Consider the following 24289-nt stretch of genomic DNA (forward strand, 5'->3'; position numbering starts at 1 on the left):
CTTTTTTTTTTCTTTTAAATGCTAAGCAGGTGAGAGTAAGACCAGCTCTGAGGCTCTGTCTGTTGGCTCTGCCCAGTCCAATATGGTGGAGGCATGTTCACTGCCTCTGAGAGTCATACACATTGCCCCAACTTCAGAGTCACAGCAGGTCTATGTTACCATTAAGCAATTTGTAACATGCTGCTTACAGACCTTATTTAAGTGCTTGGCTTCCTGAAAAAGCCAGAGCTGATTGTGCAACTAGCACAAACCAGGAAGCCACCATTTCAAAACTGTGTGGGTTTTTGCTGCTAATGCTAAATCAGGAAGACCTCTTTTAAAGGAGTGTCGGTGCCCCTGCTCACTGCTCTGTAACTGCACCAGCATGAACCAGGAAGCTGTCTCCCAAAGAATCCATGCAATTTTTGTTGCTAATGCTGAATTAGGAAGCCTTGTCTTAAAGTAGCTGTGCTTCTGCTAACTGACAGCAAACAGAGCCTATCTAAAAACCCTCAGCTACCAAGAAGCTCCATTTGACTTCCATTTTTTTTTTTTTTGTGGGTCTAGAAGCTGTCTCTTTTTCTTAAGCTTTTTTAGGTCTGATGTTGTTCCATGATGCAGACGGTGGGTGCTGTTTTGTAAAAGGAGACAACTCGTTAGTTTCCCAGCTGCCCAGACCCCAATAATCACACAGAAACTATATTAATTACAACACTGTTTGGCCAATAGCTTAGGTGCATTCCTAGATAGCTCTTATATCGTAAATTAACCCATTTCTATTAATATATTAATCATGGCTGTGGCCTATCGGTAAGATTCTGTTGTCTCTCTCCTTTGGCAGCTACATGGCATATCTCTGACTCCTCTACATATATCTATATATATATATATATTTCTGTTTGGATATTCCCCCTAACTTTGTTCTGCCCTGCCATAGGCCAAAATCAGCTTCTTTATTAGCCAATGGTAATAAAGCATATTCACAGCATACAGAGGGGAATCTCACATCAGGGACCAAATGTTTTCTTACAATTTTCCAGGTAGAAAAACAAGAATGACAGAAAGTATGAATGATAGAGCCATGGCTTGGTGATGGGGGCTGAACATTGTGGTTAGAGGGAAAGGTCCTCTGGTTCAAAACTCACAAAGCAGTTAGGTTTGCAGATTCTTCTGGACATATGGACAAGCACAAGTAGAAACAAGTCCACATATAGGAGTTACAGGGGCACCAACAGGACATGAAGGGAGAAAGTCACAAGGACTGAAATAATGTTAATATCCAAGTCTAAAGGAGGTGGGAGGATGGCAGGCATGATGACATCCTACCCATGAGGCAACAGGGCAATGACCGTGGATTGCTGAGTTAGCAGTCATGTCAGAATCAGTGCCAAGTCTCAAAGAGAAAACAAACCAGGTGGTAGTGGAGAAAGTCCAGTGTGGAGCATTCAACAGTAAAGAAGCCAGCCAAATCCACAGGGCTTTCTAAAGGTGTGGGGCTCCCTCCCAGGCAGCGGTCACCTGGAAACCAAAAGAACCAGGCTTAGTGGATGCAGGTACAGAGACAATGTAACTAAGAACACCCCTTTCAAAATGCCCTTGCTGTGTTTACTGAAACCTTGGGGGTAGATCAGCTGGTATTTTCTTAACTCTAGAAATGGAGCAACCGGAAAAAGAAGCAGGAATTGACCATACGCTCTATTCTGTGTGTCATGCATACATAATGGGGTGTGGAGGTTCTGACCAAAAGGAAGCCAGTGCAAAGCTTGGTAACAGCTTCAGGGAAATAAGTGAATAAGGATCATATATATGCTCAAGAGGAAAAAGTTTCTTAGTTTCATTGTACCAGGGTTATAAGAAATAGTCTGTCAGCACCCTGAGCCTCAGGGACATGTTTTAATTCATTTCTCTGAGTGTGAGGCCAAAGAGTCACTGATACGCAAATTCCATGTGCCAAGCTCTGCATTGTCTAAACAATTATTCACGAATAAGAATTTTCACATGCCAGAGTGACAGTGGAGTTATAGGTGACGATGCTGTACATCGATCTTTGTGGCATTCAACCTTTCTTCTGCCCCTCTATGTCTTTCTCCTTACATTCATGACATATTTTGTTTTGTTTTCTGATAGTCCCCTAGGTGGTAGGGTTATGTGGATCCATAGACCTGGACCACTGAAGAAAATTTACGGTTAAGATTAGATGGTGCTAGCCAGGCAGTGGTGGTGCATGCCTTTAACCTTAGCACTTGGGAGACAGAGGTAAGTGGATCTCTGTGAGTTCGAGGCCAGCCTGGTTTACAAGAGCTAGTTCCAGGATAGGCTCCAAAGCTACAGAGAAACTCTGTCCACCCCTCCACCCCCCCCCACCAAAAAAAAAAACAATGGATGGTGCTTTCTGGAGCTGGAGTCGCACATCAAGAGAGGCAGGGCAGCTGGAGAGAAAGTAAAGCCATAGCTGGGCAAGCGTTGAGACTTAGATTCTCTAGAAGCCAGATAGAAGCTGCTGAGCATGGTGGCGTGTGCCCATAGGCCCTGTGCTAGGGAAGCAGGAACTTTCAGATCTCTGGCTGTTCTACTTTGTGATTGCTCGTGCAATGAGAGATTCTGTATCAAAACAAAACCAAAAGCGGCTGGTGGTTCCCGAGAAGCCTCAACTGAGCTGTCCTGTAGCCTCCACTTTTCCTGGTTTCTGAAAAGCAACTGAGCAGCCAGACCTGTGAGCACATCCCGCCCTCTTGGCACTCAGCAGAGTGAGAACCAGGAGAAGAGAGAGGAGCATGAATGAGTTCAATAGTTTGGGCTCCAGAGGGAGACTATGTATCTTAACCTACCTTTCCACCCACCCAAATCCACACCTGTTTTCTCTTATTAGAAAACAAAGAAAACAATCATACAAAAAAACCAAAACAAACTAATCAGAATAGGACAAAGCAAACATATAAACAAAAAAGAAAAAAAGCCAAAGAAAAACACAAGAAACACACACAGATGCAGAGATATGCATTCACACACATGGAACTCCTGTGAAAACAGAAACTACAATGGACAAGCGAAAGACCTGTAACGTTTAAAAAAAATTAAAAACACAGAAAACCCATTATGAGAAAAAAAATCCTTAAAGAATACTATTGGTTTGGTTGTGTGTTGGCCATCTGCGGCAGGGCATGAGGCCTTGACCTCAAGTGTGATTTCTATACCCAGTGTCAGTTCATTAGAGAAAGCAAGTGGTTCCCTTGTGAATGGCTGTCTGCTGGAGAAAGCGTCTGGGATAAGGATGCGGGCTGTGTCCACTCCCCTTCTCCGCACTGGTACCCTATCTGGCTCAGAGGGATATACTGTCTACGTGCAGGCCCTATGGATGCTTCCACAATCACTGTAAGCTTATATGTGCATCACCCCTGTTGGGTCTAGAAGGCCTTGACTCCTTGGTATCTTCCACCCACACTGGGTCTTATACTTTTTCCACCTCCTTTTCAAGTTCCTGGGCCCTGAGGGGAGGGGTTTGAATGAGACATCCCATTTAGACTGAGTGTTCCCAGGCCTCTCACTTTTTGGACCTTGTCCAGTTGTAGGTCTCTGTGTTTGTTCCCATCTAATGCAGGAGTAAGCTTCTTGGTGATTCCATTTAGAGTTCTTTATTCCATGTATGTATTTAAGAAGCTTCTATTATAGTAAAGGCTTCCATGTCGCATATGACTCCTCAAATAGCCCTTAGTTTTAGCTGTCCCTCCCCTTATCTCCTCTTATTCATCTCTTCCATTCCCTTCTCCATTTAATCCTCAGACCACATATATATGTATAATACACATACCACACACACACAACCACACACACACACACACACACACACACACCCTATAACCACGAAGCTGGGTTTGAGTACAGGATTCAGAGGGAAGGGTTTCCTAAGGAAGAAGAAATAGAAAATATAGTCATAAATGGACTGGGTGGTGGGGTGGAAGCTGGAATAATGATTTTTTTCCTTTTTAGTTCTTAGTAGGACACTTAGGGGAGAATTCTCTTCTTTGAATCCCTGTCGTGTGTCCATTTTTTCTATTGGAGTCTCTAACTCTCTCTCTCTTTTTCCTCCCTTCCTCTCTCCCTTCCCTGTCTTCCTTTGTTTATCCATTCCTTCCTGAGCTCTCTCTCCCCCCATACATAACATTATGTCATCTCTCTTTCCGTGCTTCTCCTTGTCTCCTACAGACGCCTTCTCTGTGTGTGATAAATATTCGGAAAGCAGAAGCAATGTGCTACCATCTCAGCATCAGCTGCAGGAGTTGACACCAGCTGGTATCCTACATCTGCTTAAGGTTTCCTTTTGGTTCTAACCCTGGCCTGATAAAAAGATTCTCTTCCCCTGATGAATTAATCTAAGGTTCTAGTCCTGTGGTTGTATTGGAATTCTGAACATGATTTTAAAGATACTATTTTTTTTCAATGGAAATTAAGGCAAAAACAGAATGAGGTATCCTACAGAGGGACCTTAGAGAGTATATTTTACAAAGTAAGATACAAAGTCAGTTACCACTGCAGTTGAAGATGATTGTTTGCAAGATTATGGAGGTCACATGGACTCCCTCTACCCTCAGGATGAACTTCTCTTGTTTCAATTTCTTCCCATGCCTCTCTCCAGATCACTTTAATCTTTGATAATTTCTTCCTTGGTAGAAGTTACCCATTAGCTTTAAGGTGTTTCTGTTTCCTCCTCCTATTATTTACCATGTGACCAAACTCTCTCAGTGTTTTGGGGTGTTTATCTGTTCTTCTCATGTGATAAGCCTTCCAATTTTGTCAGCTCTCTTCCTGTATTCAATTTCAGCTTCATTTATTGACTCTTTTTCTTATCGTTTTCTGGTAATAACCTCCAAGGAATGAGCTAGAATTCATAAATATTGTTCCACCTGTAGAATTCATTCTATTCTAGATAATTTTGACACACCCTTTTTAACCTTAGCATGTTTATTTTAACAGCAATTAGCTACATAGACACCCATGTTTCATGGCGTATTATAAAAAAGACAAAGCTAATTCTGTGATTATCGATTTAAATTCCCTTCTGTCTAGTATGCTCCAAAGAAGAAAACTCAAAGGTGACTAGGATTGCCTGAAAATTCCTCTACCAATTATCAACCACAGCTGCATGTTGGGAAAGATCCTGGGGAGTCTAAAATGTACTGGCGCCTGGGTTCCACCCCAGACCAACTCACTCTGAATAATGTAGCCTGGGTATATGGTTTTGAAGCTAGCACCTAACCAGAGTAGAGAAGTGCTGTGTCTATGGTCATGAGTACAAAGAAAGAATAGCCATAAGCAAAATATGTTAGGAAGTTAAGGCTCAGTACTTCATTTGGGTCTCCAATCCAACATCCTCAGAGGCGGGTCAGAGTCTTTTCTTTGGCCCAGTTTTGGATTTCTGCTTGTCCAAATATAAGGTAAAAGACCAGACCAAACATGTTGACAGCAGCAGACAGGAAAAACACATTCCTCCATCCTGATTCAGAATCCTGAACACAGAAAAATACAATAACTATTAATGTTATAAATTCATTCACCACCAATTATACAAATCCTCGCCTTTGTATATTGCAATACTAATCACAAAAAATTTAGGGGGCAAATACAGAATATACTTAGCATTTTCTCAGCCAACAGGGGTCATAAAACTGTTGGGAACTAAATGACTCAAAAAAGCATATTGGGTCCTATTTTGTGGTAGCTATTTCTTCAAACAAAAACAAATGAAACAATAATGACATTTTTCCAGAAATGTGGATTTCAATAATTATGAAAGTTTTCAGTTGTGACTGAAATGCATCATTAAATGCCCTTCTTGTTTGTTTAGTGTTTTGGCTGTTGAGTCTCACCAGCTCAGCTCCCAACGAGGACCTTTCAATGCAGCATCAGCTACACCTGACCTATTTGAGAAGCCTTCCTGCCAGGCCAATCAAGGTTCATTGATGGCATTATCATCATAGTGGACTCTTATAAATTTCCTCAGAAATTAGCCTGGAATCTAGGTCATCTAGCTGAACTAAAGACAAAACAAAAAATTTGCTTCTCAGGTTGATGCTCTTTCATCTTAGCGAGACGCTTCTGTTTCTGCTGTCCCTCTCGCTCACAAGTCCAACCTGCAGGTTTGGAGCAAACCTCCCACCCCATACTCCCTGAATTCTCACAGCCATTCTCTTCTCCCTACAGTTTAATGTCCTTAAACTGACGCTGGGATGCTTGGTTTTCCCTTTTATGAGGTTGAAAACCTTTTATAAGCCAGGCGGAGGTGGCGCATGCCTTTAATCCCAGCACTCGGGAGGCAGAGAGGCAGGTGGATCTCTGTGAGTTTGAGGCCAGCCTGGTCTACAAGAGCTAGTTCCAGGACAGGCTCCAGAGCTACAGAGAAACCCTGGCTTGAAGAAGAAAGAAAGAAAGAAAGAAAGAAAGAAAGAAAGAAAGAAAGAAAGAAAGAAAGAAAGAAAGAAAGAAAGGAAAAAGAAAGAAAACCATTTATAATTAATCCATTTGGGCTCCTCATGGTCTCCCTCTTCCTTCCTTTTGTCTCCATCGCTTACTAATCCTCGACATATCTCATTCATTCTCACCATCATGAAGACCTCTCTCTCGTCTATTTGGCTGTGAGCCCAGTCTTTAGTTGCTGAGCTGTTACTCACTCTTGCCCCTCACTCTTTCCACCTCCAGGAAGTCATAGAAAAACTACCATTTGCACTCAAACAGTTCATTTTCACAAAGTGGATACCTATCCCTTTTGAAACATTCAGCTTTCATTTTTCTTTCCCTGGGAAGCATGGCATGCCAGGATCTGTCTGACTTAGAGGTGTTCATGAGCTGAGTGTTCAAATACCCCAGCCAACCCTACCATCTTTGAGAGCACAGTGTGTATTTTCAATGCCTAAAACAATACCTGCCACTTGCAGATGTTCAATAACATGCCCAACCTGACTGATGAGGAATCCGGTGGTAGTGGAAGAGATGATTCCTGCAGTGAGCCCAAATCCCCTGGAGATGCCCATGAGGAAGCTCGCATATCTGTGGGGGAGACAATTTTATGTAGAAACCACTGGGACACCTGCAGCACTTGAACGTTCGTGAAACACATTTCTTAACGGCGAGGTCACTTGAATTAGCGCAGTTTTTATGACAAAAAACATCTAAAGAGATGTCTATTTACCAGCTCTGAAATTATCTGTCCACTGAATCAATAGAATAACCAGAGTCAGGATTTCTGTGGGAACTGAGTGTTTCTGTCACACTGCTCGGTGCAGAAGGCAGTTTGTATAAGAGACAGGATGCGGACAGAGGCCACTCTCTGCCTCATGTCCTGGCTCTGTTCTTGTGTAATCGCAGACATATATTGTATACCCTTAGCTATACCTTTTCTCCTCTCCCTGAATTAGAAGGGCATACTAGGATCCACCTAATGTACTTGTGATGATGACATACATTGATTTATGAGCATATGTTAGCATAGGTCTGGTTCATGGTGAGTAGTCCATGTCTGGTGGCTGATAGGATAAAAACCCTGAAAATTTCCAAAACAGATGCCTGTGGCCTTTTCCCAAAACACACAGTCTAATCTCTTATCAGGAAACTTGAAAAACTTTTATCTAGCCAGGAATGAGACACATGGCTATGGCTGCGAACCAACATTTCTAGTTATCTGTCATTCCGCTTTGATTTAGGGCACGTCAGCAACAGACAGGCTTTGCACAGTGGCATTGTCGGCTGAGATCTACCAGCACTCGGGAGGTCTGATAAAGGCAACAGACAAGCCCTTACCTGGGGGCAACATCTAGAGTGTTGATGATGAACCCCGAGTCACAGAAATTGCTGGTTCCCGGAATGAGTATCAGCAAAACAATAGTTGCTATGTAGCTAGAAGTCACAAAGGGCAGAGCCACAGCACAGAGTGACGGAAGAAGGAGCCCTGTAGAATAAGGACACAGTCAAGAAGCTTCTCAAATCCCGCAAAAGAAGGGATTGGTTACCTGAATCCACACACCTATCCTTACCCAGGGATGAAAAGAGTTTTCGAACTGTGATTAAGCTGAGAAGATTCCTGGACAGAAGGAAATCTGCCATCTGACCTCCTAAAATTGTACAGCTTGAGGCAGCAATAAAAGGCAGGGAGGACAGAACCCCACTCTGAAAGAAGGAAATGGACACAGAACATCACAGAGCAGTGCGAGGCGCCAGCATTCACAGACCATCTCCACCTAACCAAGTTGTTGGAAGGAAACTAGCACCTTTGTCCCACTGAAAGAGCGCTGTCTTAGGTAAGTAAGACAGCCAACTCCTGAGAAAAGCTATGTCAATTTCTGGGGGAAACTTCTGAACCAGTGCCAGTACAGAAGACCATGGTGATTAAGAACCCGGTGCACAGCAGCTCCGCCATGCGGTAGTCACATGACCCAAAGCAAATGATCTCACCTCCGAGGGTTCAATTCCACGGCTGCGGAATGGGAATCATGACATTGTCTCTGCCACCGTCATTGTGAAAGTTAAATGATTCTATCACTGGAATATAACGGACAGCATAGCACCACAGTCACTATTGTCAGGGTCACAGGAGAGGAGTGTACTCACATCTCTGATGTTAACGTGGAGCACCGTACTGATGTATGTCGGTAGGTATGTTAAGATTATGGTGCACAGCCAGAAATGACTGAAAAACCCCATGAAAATGGCCCACAGTGGCAGGCATCTGACCATCGCCTTGATGGGGATGGATCTTCTGGGAGAACTAGACTGAAAAAAACAACCAACATCGGCGTTAAGATAGATGATCTCCCTGCGAACAGTGCTCTGCAGACTTCTGCATGACCCATGGGTTGGAAGGAGAGGGTGTAGTGTACCTGCTGAGCCAGTGAGGATGTGATATGTTCCTTTTCCCTCACACTTATGCATGGGTGATTCATGGGGTCATCGTAAATCACTGTGAACCACAGGACACAGCAGACACAGCCAATGCTACCTGGGAGGTAGGAATGAAGTTACTTTCATGGTAGATTTATATTTTGGAAGAATAGGGTCTTGTCTGAAATATCAACTTAGGATTATTCTACCATAAAAACCTGAATTTCCCTTATCTTCTTTTCTACCCTACAGAACGCATTAACTGAACCAGTTTAGATGCCAACTCTCAAATAGAGAGTTGCTTTTTGTCCAGAATCTTGGAGATAATGTGGGCATGAATAAATCACAGCGCAGCTACCAATCCTCGACATTCTTCATCATTTTCCATCTAACAAAGGACACGGGAAGGGCACGAGTAATGTATGTCTTAAAATCAATGACTGAAAAATAGAAGTATGATTTAAAGTTAAATTATGATTTAAGAGACAGTGACTCACCAAAGATATAGAAGATAAAAGGCCAGCCCAACGCCTGTGAGATTAATCCCCCCACACAGAGGATGATGAAGGACCCAAATGCTGCCCCTAAAGAGAAGACGGAGAAAAATCAGCTATGGAAATAGCAACGGCTAGAACGTGGACGCTGTCCTCACAGTGAGGTAGCTGATTTGGAATTGCTGGGTGAGGATTCACACTCCTGTTCACAAGACTCTCCCAACATCACATGAAATAAAGAGTATTGTAATAAGAAATAGTTTCCTTCAGTGGCTCCTTAATAGCAGTGTGACCAACTCTAACCATTCAGTTTGACATAGAAACTCTTTGCCAAGTGCAACTCACCAAAATTAAAAAGGCACAGTCCCTACCGTCAATGAGATTTCAGCCTAATCTGTAAGCAAATCATGAGGAAAATTTACTCTCATTAAGTGTATTCCAACTAGATTACAACTGGAACCTGGGGTCAATGCTGACAGCAGCAGGCAAGCGTGGTGGCACATACCTGTAATTCCAGGAATCAGGCGTCTCAGGAAAGAGGAGAAGCACGAATTTGAGGCCACTCCGGGCTACATTTAGAGTATCAGGCTGGCTATGGCTATCTACTAAAACTTGTGTCAAATAAATAACAACCAAATAAACAAAACCGAACAACAATTACAGCTTGTATTTACAGACTCTTGCCTGTCAAGGTAGGAAATGCATTTAACATAGCAATATTACATATACCTAATGTAGATAAACACTTGAACATACAATCACACATACAAACCTCGGAAAGGTTTCATTAGCTAATAGTCACCTGTGCAATATGAATGCAATCCAATGTATTCTATTCTATTCTATTCTATTCTATTCTATTCTGTTCTGTTCTGTTCTGTTCTGTTCTGTTCTGTTCTGTTCTATTCACTGTCCCACCCTATACTATCCTCTCCGTAAATTTTCATGTTAAATCCCAGGCTTTGCTGCCACTAAATTGATTTCATGACACCATTGTATATCTTTAATTTGAAAAGTGATGTAGAATGTAAATTTGAGAATAAAATTATAATGGGCGATAGGAGCAGCAAAAGTTATATTAATAGTAATTGGAAGACTAAACAATTGCCTCAACAGTACAAAAGACAAATCAGCGTTGATACAAAGAAAAGAAATCCAGCCAGAGAAGGAAGATTAGCTGTGGGAAGTTTGACCTAGAGGAAGTAGTGACGACGATGCTGATGGAGAAGCAAACAGGAGGGGACAGAGAGCAGGATATGGCGTGTGCTGGACACATGAGTGAGGTGTTGATAGGATCTCAGCTCTATTCTTCACATATGTGTTCTCAGGTCTACAAGCTGCTCTGAAGTCTCCCCCAAGAACATTATAATGTAGTAATTGGCGTTAATAAATAGTAGTGATGCGTTCCATGATTCTTCAATGGCTCCTCAATACCAATGTGACCAAATCTAAATTCCTTACTGTGTTATGCGTCCTCACCTGAGCCAGCAATGCTGGTGAGCTTGCTGCGTTCAAGCGGAGGAGCCCACTTTGCCCAAATTGTAAACTGACCAGTCCATGCCATTCCCTGCAAGAAAAATCATTAATATCATGTTTTTGTGTGTTTTTTTTTTGATTTTGGGACTCTGTATCCCACTCAGTCTGTCAGTCTGATAAAACATCTGGATACCTGAGCCATCCCCTGGACTGTGCGAATGATGATGACCAAAATCACCCCAAAGTCAGCAGCCAGTGGAGTAAACAGCGTGAGCAGGGACGAGATGAGCAAACCAGCACCAAGGATCTGCTTTGCTCCAAATATCCCTGCTAAATATCCACTTGGTATTAGAGTCAGTATGATTCCATAGCTGATAGAGCTAAAGATGATGCCCTGAGTCTCTGGGCTCCACTGATAAACAGCAGCCTGGAAAAAAAGAAAAAGGGTGAGGAGGGGAACCCTCTCTGCTAAGACATCCTGACTTGAAAATCTACTTTATGCTCAGTTGTTTGGTATCTAAGAGATTCTATTATAACAATAGTTAGTTTGGTTTTAGGTTTTTGTTCCTTTCTCAAAATATTACCTAACTTATGATTTTTGTTTGATTGTTTTACAAATAATCAACTCTATCCCCAATTTGTTTCCCTTAGAAAAGGAAAGTTTTAAGCATAAGAAAAAAAGGAGAGAAAGACACACAATTGTGGGGTTGAGCTGAAGAGATGTCTTAATTGTTAACGGTACGAGCTGCTCCTGCAGAAGACTCAGACTGAGTTCTCAGAGCCCATGTGGTGGCTCACAACCGTAACTTAAGTCCCAGTTGATCTGATGTTCTTCTGGCGTCTGTGGATGCCAGGCACATAGGTGGAGGACATACATACATAGTGACACAGGCCCACACCCAGAAAAAAAAAATAAACAAATCTTTAAGAAAAAGATGACCGGTTACAGTGGTGAGAGGATAGAAACGGTAACCAACCACAGCAGGATGCCTTGTTTTATTCAAGAACTTCCTTTAAAACCTGAGTACCATTGGCTCTCATTGAATAAAGTGAATACAATTTTGCTGATTTTTTATCAATCTCTGATTGAAAAAAAATCAAGTTTAGTTATGGACCATGTGACTGGAAGAGCCAAGTTACTAAGGTATACATTGTGAATGAATAAATTCTGACATAGTTCAATACTTAATTTTGATAGTCTCTGAATATCTAGATCTGAAATCATATTATAAATTAGATCACCAGGGCTGGAGAGATGGCTCAGAGGTCAAGAGCATTGCTTGCTCTTCCAAAGGTCCTGAGTTCAATTCCCAGCAACCACATGGTGGCCCACAACCATCTGTAATGAGGTCCGGTGCCCTCTTCTGGCCTTCAGACATACACACAGAATATTGTATACTAAATGAATAAATAAATAAGTAAATATTTTTTAAAAAAGTAAAAAAAAAATCACCAAAGAGTGTAAAATAAGAAATACTTTATTCACTTATGATAATTCTTACCAGCCAGGAGTTGGTGGAACATGCCTTTAATCCCAGCACTAGGGAGGCAGAGGAAGGCAGATTTTTGTAAGTTTGAGGCCAGCCTGGTCTATATAACAGGTAGTAGGACAACCAGAGCTATAGAGAGGGACCCTGTCTCAAAGAAAGAAAGAAAGAAAGAAAGAAAAAAAGAAAGAAAGAAAGAAAGAAAGAAAGAAAGAAAGAAGGAAGGAAGGAAGGAAGAAAGAGGATTATTATAATTCAGAGTATGATTCATACTAGAATTAACATTTGGGGATGAACATAAATAGAACAGAAAATTTGAGGAAGGGAAGATAGTTTGGGAAGGTCCAAGAGAGGGAACAATCTTGAGCCATCTTTTGAAGGATGGTTATGATTTGTGTAAAGGCAAGGAAGAAAGGAAACTGGGCTTATGGCATCTGGGATACAAAGTGCTCCCATACTGACAGTGACAGGGCTGGCTTGGAGCAGAGACTTTTCTGGACCATTTATGGATGGGTGTGTTCTGAGGAGGAGGACCAGGCTCTGGTGGAGCACAGCATGTCCAGACACATGTCAGTTAACTGGAAGGTGCCCTGAGTCCCCAAACCCAGGAGTGTGAATGGGTAGGTGAAATATAAAACAATTACAAGCCATGAATTATAGGGATGACAGTAGGAATGTGTAGGAAGTGAGGGGATAAAGGATGCTTACAAAAACAGGGTATCTTTATGGCTCTTACATAGACAGGATGAACGAGTGATAGAGGGATTGTTTAACTCATTGGTTAATGAAGAAAATGGTAAAAAAAAATGTGGCAGCTTGTGAAAAAGAGAAGAAAAAGAACCACATATATCTAAGCTGAAATGGAATTTAAGTAGATGACAAACTGCCTTATTCAGCCACAGTAGGGGAGCGGCTGCCTGGAGAAGAGGGGAGACTGATTCTCCATGGGACTAGAATCATAAGCATTTCTACTCTTCATATAGAATTTGAAGAGCTATAAATAGCTAAAAATGATGAAAGCTGCAGGGACTCAGACAGAATTGGATAACACAGAAGGGTTTCCCTAGGGAGTAACTAGTCTTTCTCTGAAGATACCCAAGTAGCTTATTTGTCCTATTTTTAAATTGCCAACACTTTCTTACAACTTGTCTATCATATTACTTCAAAGAACGATTATTACTATCATAGCATCAAGCAAGGCCTCAAAAATAATTTCAGTTTTTGCAGTTTACAGCTGAATTCCACACCCAGCAGAGCTAAGACTGAAACCTTCCATCCAGGTTCTTCCTTTTCGTCACTGCTACTTTCTCTCATCTAAGAACCTTCTCTCCACCGCACTCACCCGCGCGCTAAAGTCCTTGATGCTTCTGCTCCAGTTACTGAGAGGGTCGGTCAAAGGGCCGTCCGTGGATACATTAGCTGGGTCCTGATGCTGGGTGCTGTTCACCATGGCAATGATGGCAATGCTCAGACTCACACGCTGCGTTATCATGGTGAAGTTGGAGAAGTGCATGATGAGAGCCAGTCCATAGCGCAAGGAGCAGAAACCTGAATCTAGGCAGCACAGGGTTACACGGTGAGCACCCTAAAGCACGCTGCTGTTTGCATTTCCTCCTCAGTTAAGTCTGCGAGAACTCCGGTCACATGACTCAACAACTGCTTTATTCGTTATTTTTTGTTTTTCATCCTTTTTTCCTTCCTTCCTTCCTTCCTTCCTTCCTTCCTTCCTTCCTTTTTTTTTCTTATAATGGAGATTGAATTCTGGCTTTTCATGTGCTTATAAGGCAAACAATCTACCACTGAACGTCACCCCCTGGCATTTCTTAGAATGCTTTTGAGACTGGTCTTAAGTTTCCCAGACTGGCTTTGGATTTACTTTGTAACTCATGAAGGCCATGAAGGTCTTGAACTTGCAGTCTCTCCTGCCTCAGCCTTCCATGATACCGGAACTACAGACCAGTTGTCATCAGACCCAGCTAATCCCGATGACCCCTTTTCACCAAAATAATATTGCCTCCAAACCCCATTGCCATATTGTTTTGCTAGCTTTACTAGAACGATTGTGGTGAGTTTGGAATCATGCAAATATGGCCTTCTTCTAGAGACAGATGATGAGTAAAGGGAAAACCTTAATGCAAGGGTCTCATGCTACACTGCTCCACAATAAGAGACTAGGGAAACAAGGCAGAGCCAACCACGAATGCCAACTTCCTGCATGGCAGGGAGTTACAAATGAGTGGTTTGTCTTATTTAGCATGTTCAGTTCTCACAGGGCTTTGTGAGATCACACACTGACTGCTTCCTTTCAGTGATACTACTTCCCTGTCTGAGGACTCTCTTTTGAACTCTCAGAGAAATAATCTGCTTCTCCTTTCCCATTCTGAACTCTCTCCCTCACTATCCCAGTTCTCTGCTTCCTCTTTTCCTTGAGACAAGGTCTTAGTTTGTTGTCCAAGCTAGTCTGAAGCTTGTAGACTCAAGGGACACCCCAGCTCAGCCTCTGGAACATCTGGGACTGCAGATGCTCACCACCATGCCCAGTTGAGAGCAGATGCTTCACAGTACGCCGAACACTCTACTGACTCCTCTTCCCCCCACCCCCGACCCTGCGTGTTACTAGACCCTGCCTTCATGGCTCTTCAGCTTCTCAGATAAATATGCAGAAACAATTTTGCTAAACTTATAGGTGAAATGATACAGAGTAGTAGTCACTGGCTGTATAACACACATGTATATATTTACACATCCAGCATATTTCTAACATATGTATATATAGTGTATGTACTGATATTATATATTTATTTCCAATAAAATAAAACAATGGGCCCATATTAGGGGGATTTCCATGTGATTGATGGGTTAGACATTTTTCCCCCTGCATATTTGGAAAACAGAGTTGTGGGACACAAACGGAGTCTGTGAAGAAACAGAAAAATACATGGATGAAATCTCCAACTAGCCTGAGGGGTAGAACTACAAAGGAGTTATTTCAATATCAATTTGAGTTTCCAAGCTCAGAGGAAGTGGCCAGCCGTTTGGCAAGTGTGTTCCGCGGGGATCTGTCCCTAAATTGATAATTTGCTTTAAAATCGCTTGCTCAAAACTCATTGCACTTCTTACATACAGGATTTATTGTTCATTTGGTTCAATTTCTGCCAGATTAATCCACAGTGTCTCCTAACAGTAAAGTAGAAGGTGACAGTTTGAGATGGAGGCTTGGTCTGTTCCATTTAATCCCAGCCCCCAAGAGGCTGAAATGGGATCAGAAGTTCACTAAGCAGTATAGGGAAAGGCAGGGAGAGGACAGCAGGCGAGGGTGAAGGAGCCGGAGCCAGGCACTGAGTCTTCTATAACGACCTGCTAATGAGGACAGTGGCCTTACCTTTCCTGGTGGTTGACTTCTCATTCATTTTGCTTCTCTGGGGAATGATGTGCACTCTGTGGTGGAGTTCTCCACTGCTCCAAATCACTGTCACCACGACAGGCTTTGACCTATGAGAAGAACATCATGCAAGAAATGACACAGGGCCTCCTCCTGCCAATGCTGCCTAGGGGTCAGGAAGAGGTGGGCATTTGTTGTTCATTTGTTTTTCTTTCTGACTCTTTTAGATTCTGTCTATGTGTTCAGTAGACTGTGTTATTATAAGAAAATCTGACTGTAAATCCTTAGAGCAAATTGTTTAAATTCTATAGCTACCCATGTTTTCGTCTCTTGAATACATTTGCTTTCTGTGTGGTGCTATAAAAACTGAAAGAAGGAAGCTGCAAAGGCTTTATCAAACCACAGAGATCCCATGCAATGCTAGGAAGCATCATTACTTATAGCCTACCACAAAAAGGACAGTTTAGTTCAAGGGCTGAAGATGAAGGTTCCAGAGCAGCCTTTACTCTCATCCTGACCATTTTCTTGTTCCCTCTGGACAAGCATGATGTTCTGTTGCATCTTCTTTGAAGACGCTGCATGACCTTCCCAGGCTGTGATGGTCAGTGCTAATTGCCAATTTGTAGAATCTAGAATCACCTGGAAAGATGGACCTACGGGTAGCCTTGTGTGAGATTATCTTGATTATGTTAACGAGACGGGCAGTTTCATCCAACCTGGGTGGCATCATTCCCTAGGCAGGGGACCCTGGACTGCATAAGAGTGGAAACAGAAAGTTGAGCTCTAGCATGCATCACTCCCTTCTGACTGACATAATCTGAGCAGCTGCTTCAAGCTCCCGAGGCCTTGACTTCCCTTCCATGATTAAAATATTCTTTATGGGAAGGGAACAGAGAAATATATATAGCTCAATAAAAACAATTTTAAAAAAGAACTTAAAAGTAATCAATTAGCATTTTATTGAGATGACAATATCCTTTTGTTTGTTTGTTTTTTTTTTAATTTTCGAGACAAGTATTACTTTGAATTTTGTTTTAATAATTTTCTGTTGTTTTGCTGTCTGGTGTTTCCTTTTCCTAAGATAGACATAAAAATTGACCTTTCCAAACTGTAGTCTTTCTATGATATGATAATGAGATAAATTGATATATTTGAATATGTGATGAATATAGAATATAATATTCATTATTACAATAATAATGAAATGATGCTTCTAAAACAACATTAGGGTTTACAAAGTTACGAGTCATTAGTGCGATTGAAAAACAGTCAATCATTCAAAGTCTAGCTGTAAACAATTGGTACCATGGAAACCATTCAGGAAATGATAGTAAATCCTAATGTCAAGGTTGCAAGTAGACCCATAAACACTGAAGTGAAATTAAGTTCAAGTAAAAGTTGTGTTTAAAAAGGTTTATGACAGTATGGGTTGTATTTAGGGGCAAAGGAAAATACAGGCATCACGATTATGCACATAGGGTTTTATTTCAGGGGGAACGGGGCTATAGACATTATGGTTACATAAGGGCTTCATCCTAGTCCTCTTAGTCTGGAACTCATCATTTTGTTGCAATGCTGTTTCGAATACTCTTTGATTTTCCCTAACAATCTGCTTGCCCTACATAATTCTGTTAGCCCAGTCTCCTGGTTTACTCAGAGCAAATGTTGCATATTGTTCAAATATCAGGAGCCAGCAGTTCAGAACCCGAGTTCTCACTCTGAGCAAACCATAGCAAGTTTCATAAAATCAGAGCCTTGTTTGAGAGGGAAAGAGGGGACAGCATTCCTTCATGGGACTGTTTGCGTGGAAACAAAATATGAGGTGTGCCTGGGGCACTCACTGCAAGGAGTTCTGCATTGTCAAACGTCACTAGTATTAACAACATTAGTAACAGCCACTATGTCCCCTCTCAGACCGTGTTAGACCATCTCAGACCCATGAACAAATACAGGCATATAGCAAATGAAAGCATTCTGATAAAACATTTGGTTGGTTTTAAACTTTTTTAAAATGTGAGTTCTTCTGCCTTGGAATCTACAACATGGATGAAGAGGGTGCTTATCTTGCCACAAACCTCAAAACATGAGGAAAACAATCCTCAGAGCATTAGGCAAAATGAAGTCCTCGTCTGCTCTCTACTTTTCTGAGGGACTGAAACAAAATGAGCCATCCCGTGTGTTATTACATTACTCAGACAATACATTTATAAGTTAAATCATGGCAAAAAGAAAAAAAAATGTCCTAGGACCAAAGTGGAAAATTCTAGAAGTCAGTCTTATGTCAAAAAACCAAGCACACTTCAATTGTAGCGCTGTCCAGGGCTCACAACTCGGTTCCTCTTCCCAGTTTGGAGCTGCGCTTCCGAATCAGGATTCCCTCCGGGTAGGATGAGAGAGGGATCCTCACTGAATCGTTTCTGCTATGGCCCCCAGCCATGAACAGCAGGCACCCACCGCAGTCTCTCTGGGGACCTCTTGACTGTACAAGACAGCAAGCCTTCTAGAAGCATTCAAGGTGTCTTGATCATCATCTTATTCAGACTTTTGTCAGTCTCGTTTTCTGGAGAGCCAAGATTAAGTATATTGAACCCAGAAGAGACTAAGCACCGTCCCAAATCTAAACCTCGTCAGTTCATTTTTTGTTTTCATTCTATAGCCAAAGCCAAGTGAACTAACTCATCCACATCCCACAGCCAATACTCACGCGTTCCTCTGGCTAGTGACCACTGACCACCTCAGCACCAAAGGCCTCTCCAGCCTTAGGGTCTGGGTTGGTTATTTTGGAAGAAAGCCTCTTCTTCACTTTGGAACTGGACACCATTTCCAAATGGAGATCCTCAGGCTGCCGTTGGTGTGTTTTTGAGTGCTTGTAAAATTAATGAATGCATCTCTCCTAGTTTAGTAGTTAGCATCCTGTTTAAAAGAAGAAACACACTTACCTTCACCATTAAACTAGTATTTGAAGCCCTAGACTAGAAAACTAACTTGGGAAAAGAGGGCGTTCCTTTTCTCCTTCCCTTCACGAACCATAGTGAGTCACATGGGAATTGGACACCGCCAGGTTTGACCCCATACCCTCAGGACAGGGAGTCTGAAATTGGCTTGGCTGCTTAATTTTTAACTTCACTTTCAAGTTCTCACTGATCTAGTGAATACTTCAAAGATGTCACTATGTTTTTCTGCTTTGAAGTGCGCACACAGTCATTCAGTCAACAAGCCGTTTAACTGAGTGGTGGGGTGGGAAGCAGGAGTAGCTCCTGTGTCCACAGACAAAGCACTCCACCTGTTGGAACTGGCTTTTGCATTAAGAAACTAGACTTGAAATGTTCATAATGCCGAGTTCTTGGACAAACGAGATGAAATCTTTCTGTTAACAGGTAGACGGCCTTAGTGAGATGTTCCTGCCAAGGTATCAGCTGGACTGTCCTCCTGCCTCTGGTGCCCACAGGGAATCAGTGTGAACTGTGGCTCTGAGAATGTCCCTGTTTCCGCCCTCCTTTTTCTCTGTGTCCCCCTGAGGTGCTTTTTCTTGGCTCCTGACTCCTGGGGTTGTTTTGTGCCTTTTAGGTTCTTGGATGTGGATGGCAGCAGGTCTTTCTAGTTTGCCTCTTGGACATCCTAAAACAAGGTGAGAACCTGCCTTCTTTACCTTTGGTCACCCTCGCTGAGCTTCTGACCCCAGTCTTATCATCATAGCTCCCCAAAGAGCCCCTTAGCCAGTCTGAGTGGTCTCTGTTGATTTTTTAAAATTATTTTTTAAAAATTTTAAACTATATTAACCTTCTTATTTTTATTGATGTATGTGTGTGTGCTTGTGTACATGTATAGCGTGTGTCTGAGTATGTAAGAAGGCCTGAAAACCCCTGGAGCTGAAGTTACAGGTACCTGTGACCCACCCACCCCACGTGAGAGTTCTTGAAAACAAATTCAGGTCCTCCAGAAGAGCGGTGTGTGCTTTTAACTGCTGAGCCATCTACTGTGTGACACCTCTTCCTGGGGGAGACACAGAAAAAGATCTGCTCACTGAGATAGGGAACAAACAACAGACCAAAGAAAGGAGCCCACCGAAGTCCAACTTGGCAAACGACCGAGCTTTATTGGGGTTACTTACAGGAGTAGACGTGAAGGGGTTGCTTTTAAGAGCTGCACCATCAGAGGCTGACGCCAGCATGGCTGACAGCTCACAGAAACTAGAAACTTGGAGTTCACTGCACAGGTGTCTCAGCTGGCCAGAGCTTCTTCCAGGCTTATCTTCTTATCTTGTCTGAATACACGTGTGTGTGTGTGTGTGTGTGTGTGTGTGTGTGTGTGTGTGAGTGTGCTTAGAGAGGGTGGGACCTAATGTATCTGGTAAGTTTCAGGGACTTCCTGAAGTCTTTGAGTTGTTTACTTCCTGAATTTAAGGAGGCTCCCTACAGTATGGAATGTTTCACTTCCCTGTGATCTTAAAAAGCTTCCCTCAAGATGGATGTTCATCTTGCAGGATATTGCTACACAACACCATCTCCCCAGCTGCCATAATTGCCTATTAGTACAGTATTTATAGATCACTTACAAACTTGGGGTACTTAAAGTAATCTATGCTTATCTCCTCAGTTCTAGAAGCCCCTACTCCAAAATGTGTTTCACTCAGTCAAAATCAAAGTGTCTGCAGGGCGGCACTCGCTCCAGTGGTGTGCTGCAGCAGCCTGAACAGAATAAGGCACTGTGCGCTCAGTAAACAGTAGCTTATGGGACGAATGACTTCTTGAGTTACATTCACAGTGAAAAAAATCAAGTTTTTTTTTTTTTGAGCTGGTTCAAACTCCTTACTCACACTGTGATTTTCACATAACAAACTCAGTATGGTTCACATTTAGACAATTTAGACTTTTGGAGACTGAGGCAGAAGGCTTATGGGTTCAGAGCTACATAGTGAAATCTAGGGATATAGCTCAGTAGTGTAGTGCTTGCCTAGTTTGCAGGATGCCCTCAATTTAGTACCCAATACTAGAAAAACCTTGACTATATTACATCTGTAGCATTCATAAACAACAAGAATGATGGAACAGAATTGGTCAAGTCTTAAACACGTATGTGTCACTAGATTGTTGTCGACAATTGTCCCCAGTTAAAGCAGTTTAACTAAAATGCTTCTCAATTCTTTTTACATTTGGTATGTTCTAGACATGACGCTCACTTTCTGAGAATATCAATTTGTTTGATGCCCATGAGCTACAGAGCCCAAAGTCCACTGTGTGGAGCTGTACACAGACAGACACCTACGATGAAGGGCAATGAACGCAAGCCACAGAATCTTGCACAAGATAGTAGGAAAGAGCAAACAAGGAGCCCTGCCAACACAGAAGTGTCCGAGGAAGACTTCTAGGAGGAGGTGGGGCTGTGGCTGGTTTCATAGGCTGAATAAATACCATGGGGGGAAGGACCATCCTGGGCAAAGTCATGGAAGGTTGGTATGGTTGCTCATGACTGAGGAGTAAGCTGCAAAACCATCAAGGGAATTTGGTAAGCTGACCTGAAACTTGATCATTCTTTTCAGCAAATTGATTGTTTGTTCCCAATAGTAGAAATAGATTTTCCAGAAGACAAATAGAAAAATGCTGTAATGTTTCCTGCGACAAAAAAAAAATTTGCAACAGTTCCGTGAACAAGTAATGATTTACTTAAACAGTAATTACTTAAACAGTATGAGTCAACAACAACAATAAATTATTAAAGGGCATAAGACAAAATCTGTCTAAATACAACTGTGGCTGATTGAATGATAGATGTCAGAGATTTGAATGCCTGATCCCCAGTGGGGAGGCTTAGGAAGTATGACCTTAATGGAGAAAGCATGGCACTGGGGGCCAGGTTTGAGTATCAGATCCTATGTCAGTTCCTGGAGTTTGAGACTTGAGCTCTCAGCCTCCAGCTCTAGTGACCATCTCTGCTGCCAGCTGCCATGTTGTCCCCTACTATAGACCCTAACCCTACGGAACTGTAAACACAAATAAACCATTTCTTCTCTATTTGCCTTGGGCATGTGTTTTATCAAAGCACAGAAAAGTAACTAAGGCAAGAATCTAATACTATGTTCTTAAATGGAAGGCCCTTAATATCATGAAATATTAACCCTCTCTAAATGAATAAACCACTGAATAAACAATTCCGTGGCTACTGGATTAAAAGAAAGGAAAACAAAAGGGCATGATAGAGTTAGCCCAAAGAAGACAGAGTGAGTGACACATGTAAGGGAGACACGGGACAGCCTTGCCCCAGCAAAGGAGGGATAGGTCCCATCTCATGTGGATTTGATGCTTTTACATACATAAATATAGTAGATTTTTTGGTGGGTCTTTTTTGTTTTGTGTACCAACCTGTTTTTAAAGTAGTGATCCTCTTGCCTCAGTATCTGGAGTGCTAGAATTACAAGCATGTGCCAACTATGCCCTGCTAATACAACGTAGTTTTAAATAAGTAAAGAAACGTAGTAAATAAAGTAAATATAATAAATGAGTATAAAAGGTCTAGTATTTTTCTAAATGTTTCCCCCAAAGACTCTCTCTCTCTCCCTCCCTCCCTCCCTCTCGCTCTCTCTCTGTGTGTGTTCATTTGTACATGATTACATTAGGCAGATTACTGGTTACCTTGGGAACTAGTAAAGTAACTTTCTCCTTTGGTTAGAAGACTAAGCAACAAAAGGTGATTCTAAGTTCTGAGGGCTGATGAGATGACTCTGTGGGAAAGAGCACCGTTTTAGGACAGTGGAGGAATAATTGGAAGAACATACTCAGCATGCAAGCAGAGACAAGGGGCAAAATGAATCTGAGAGTCAGAGGCAATAGACAGAGAGCTCTGAATGGCGCTGATGGGTGGGTGGGTCCTCATGCAGAGAAGAGGAATAGTTGAAAGAATAGTAGCCAAAATTTTGTGAAACCAAGCACATTGATTTTTTTTTTTTTTTTTTTTTGCACATTGATTTCTTAAGTCATGAGTGTAGTCATGAGTGTACCGAATATCCTGGGCAGGAGACACAGGTGACTCTGGCTTCTCTTTTGCTCCATTTCACTGTCTTGTGCTGTCTCTCCATTGATCCTTACGTTGTCTGAACAAAAAAGCTTCTTCTTGCGTTATTTCTCCATGACAACTTTTAACTGTCTCTCACGGCCATGGCATTCAAGTCAGAGAGCTGCTTTTTCCTTAGTGGACCTCACCCTGGCTTGGTTTTCTCTTGTTTCTTCCTGACATTTGGGACTGACGATGTTGAGGGAAGAGCTTGAGATGTGAGACCGGGCAAAGCCGAGCAGATGTTCCTGCCTGCAGTGATGAGATACAATTGCTCACAGCTTTTCCAGTGTGCTGCAGGCCAGATCACAGAGATGGAGGGTACAGCCAAAGTTCTCATGGTCTAAACTTCTAGAAATGATTAGTGCTTTCTTGCTAAATGAATCCCCCCTGAGATAACTGTGAATCTGAGGTCATTTTTGGTGATTTTGGAGATCTTAGTCTATAGTAATCTCAATTTATTTCCCCCTTCCGATAGCTGGTAAGCAAGTAACAAATGCCTTTCCTCAGTCACAGAAAGAAAAGCCTTGTGTGGAGCCTTAGTAACGTTTTCCGTGGCATTGTCCTCACCCTTACTTGGCTGTTGTTACTCTTTGCTCAGGAGCCAGCGATGGGCTAAATTCTAAGACTCTCCCTGCAGATGTCTGGGTTGTCTTCCTGCTTCAATCTGCGGTGTGCTCAGTGGTGTCTGTCGGACACTGTTCCGGAGTTAACATGCCTTCCCCGTGAGAACTCCCCCCACTCACAGGTTGACAAAGGAAAAGGCTCCTTAAGAACGCATGCAACTGGTTCTGGCTGACACACAAAAGGGAATCAGTCTTAAACAAAATTTTACCAGCTTCTACGGACTTTGGGCCTGCACGGTCCACATACACTGTTATCCTTAAACCTCCATGAGGTCCCAGTCCCAGGCTACACTTGGAACGATTTAAACAGAGATGGGAGGCTAGAAGTTTGTCGATTTGGGCAGGTAGGATGTTTACACAACAAAGATACTGCCAAAATTATTTCTGATATATGCCATTGTTGTTTGTTTTCTGTACAGTTGCTGCCCAGGTCCTTCTTGCCCACCTGGCTGAACTGATTCTTCTGAGAAGAGCACAGGGGACTTAACAGCAGACCAGGACTTAATTTAATGATGATTGTCACCCTGCACTGCCCCTCCTGAGATGCCCATTAGATGCATGTTCTTTGATATGGGGATGGGCCTCACGGCTGGTTCTAAGTCAAGCTTTTCGCCTTTTGTTAAGGAAATGGAGCCTAAGTGGGGGTCAGTCTTGATGAACAAGCATCATTTTCTCAAATACCCTAGCAACAACCCTAAACTTCAGTTGTGGCACAAGATTTTCTTTCCTGTAGTTTCTAGCAGACCTGTGCTCTGCTTATCTGATGGAGGTGGGTCTTGTATCTTATCTGTTGCTTTCATTGGTTAATAATAAAGAAACTGCCTCGGCCCTCATAGGACAGAAAATTAGGTAGGTGGAGTAAACAGAAGAGAATGCTGGGAAAAAGAAGCTGAATCAGGGAGTCGCCATGGTTCTCCCACTCCAGACAGA

General features: G+C 42.4%; 1 protein-coding gene and 1 long non-coding RNA gene across 10 annotated transcripts; one reads left to right on the top strand and one right to left on the bottom strand.

The window, feature by feature from the left end:
- Positions 1 to 681: 681 nt before the first annotated feature.
- Slc17a2 (solute carrier family 17 member 2) lies at positions 682 to 18806 on the bottom strand. Of its 8 annotated transcripts, XM_050142280.1 has the most exons (14): positions 18714 to 18806; positions 18391 to 18599; positions 15687 to 15796; positions 13647 to 13858; positions 11011 to 11244; positions 10821 to 10908; positions 9345 to 9431; positions 8847 to 8965; positions 8578 to 8739; positions 8004 to 8136; positions 7771 to 7918; positions 6930 to 7020; positions 5322 to 5483; positions 682 to 1497 (listed from the first exon to the last, which is right to left on the bottom strand). In XM_050142280.1, exons 3-13 carry the CDS (start codon positions 15712 to 15714, stop codon positions 5349 to 5351), a joined length of 1437 nt encoding a protein of 478 aa, XP_049998237.1. In that variant the 5' UTR covers positions 15715 to 15796; positions 18391 to 18599; positions 18714 to 18806; the 3' UTR covers positions 682 to 1497; positions 5322 to 5348. The 8 variants fall into 8 exon arrangements, with proteins under 8 accessions (XP_049998237.1, XP_049998241.1, XP_049998238.1 ...); XM_050142284.1 differs by lacking the exon at positions 18391 to 18599 and having other exon boundaries at positions 13647 to 13784; positions 18626 to 18742; XM_050142281.1 differs by lacking the exon at positions 18391 to 18599 and having other exon boundaries at positions 18626 to 18742.
- Positions 18807 to 18848: 42 nt separating this feature from the next.
- On the top strand, positions 18849 to 24283 carry LOC126501559 (uncharacterized). 2 transcript variants are annotated; one of them, XR_007591715.1, is made up of 4 exons: positions 18849 to 19095; positions 19254 to 19314; positions 20853 to 21191; positions 23779 to 24283. It is a non-coding gene; the product is annotated as an uncharacterized lncRNA (long non-coding RNA). The 2 variants fall into 2 exon arrangements; XR_007591714.1 differs by having other exon boundaries at positions 18850 to 19063.
- The last annotated feature ends 6 nt before the right edge of the window (positions 24284 to 24289 follow it).

The sequence above is a fragment of the Alexandromys fortis genome, unplaced genomic scaffold (assembly GCF_014885135.2).
Source record: "Alexandromys fortis isolate MF-2015 unplaced genomic scaffold, M_Fortis_MF-2015_v1.1 scaffold_5, whole genome shotgun sequence".
Lineage (NCBI taxonomy): Eukaryota > Metazoa > Chordata > Mammalia > Rodentia > Cricetidae > Alexandromys > Alexandromys fortis.

Bases quoted from the DNA above. Each gene is read 5' to 3' on its own strand.
- Slc17a2 (XM_050142280.1), bottom strand. From the start codon at position 15,714: ATGAATGAGAAGTCAACCACCAGGAAAG. The intron at 13,859-15,686 runs GTAAGGCCACTG...TGTGCTGCCTAG, and splicing joins GAAGTCAACCACCAGGAAAG to ATTCAGGTTTCTGCTCCTTG. The intron at 8,966-9,344 runs GTGAGTCACTGT...CCTACCTCCCAG, and splicing joins TTTTATCTTCTATATCTTTG to GTAGCATTGGCTGTGTCTGC.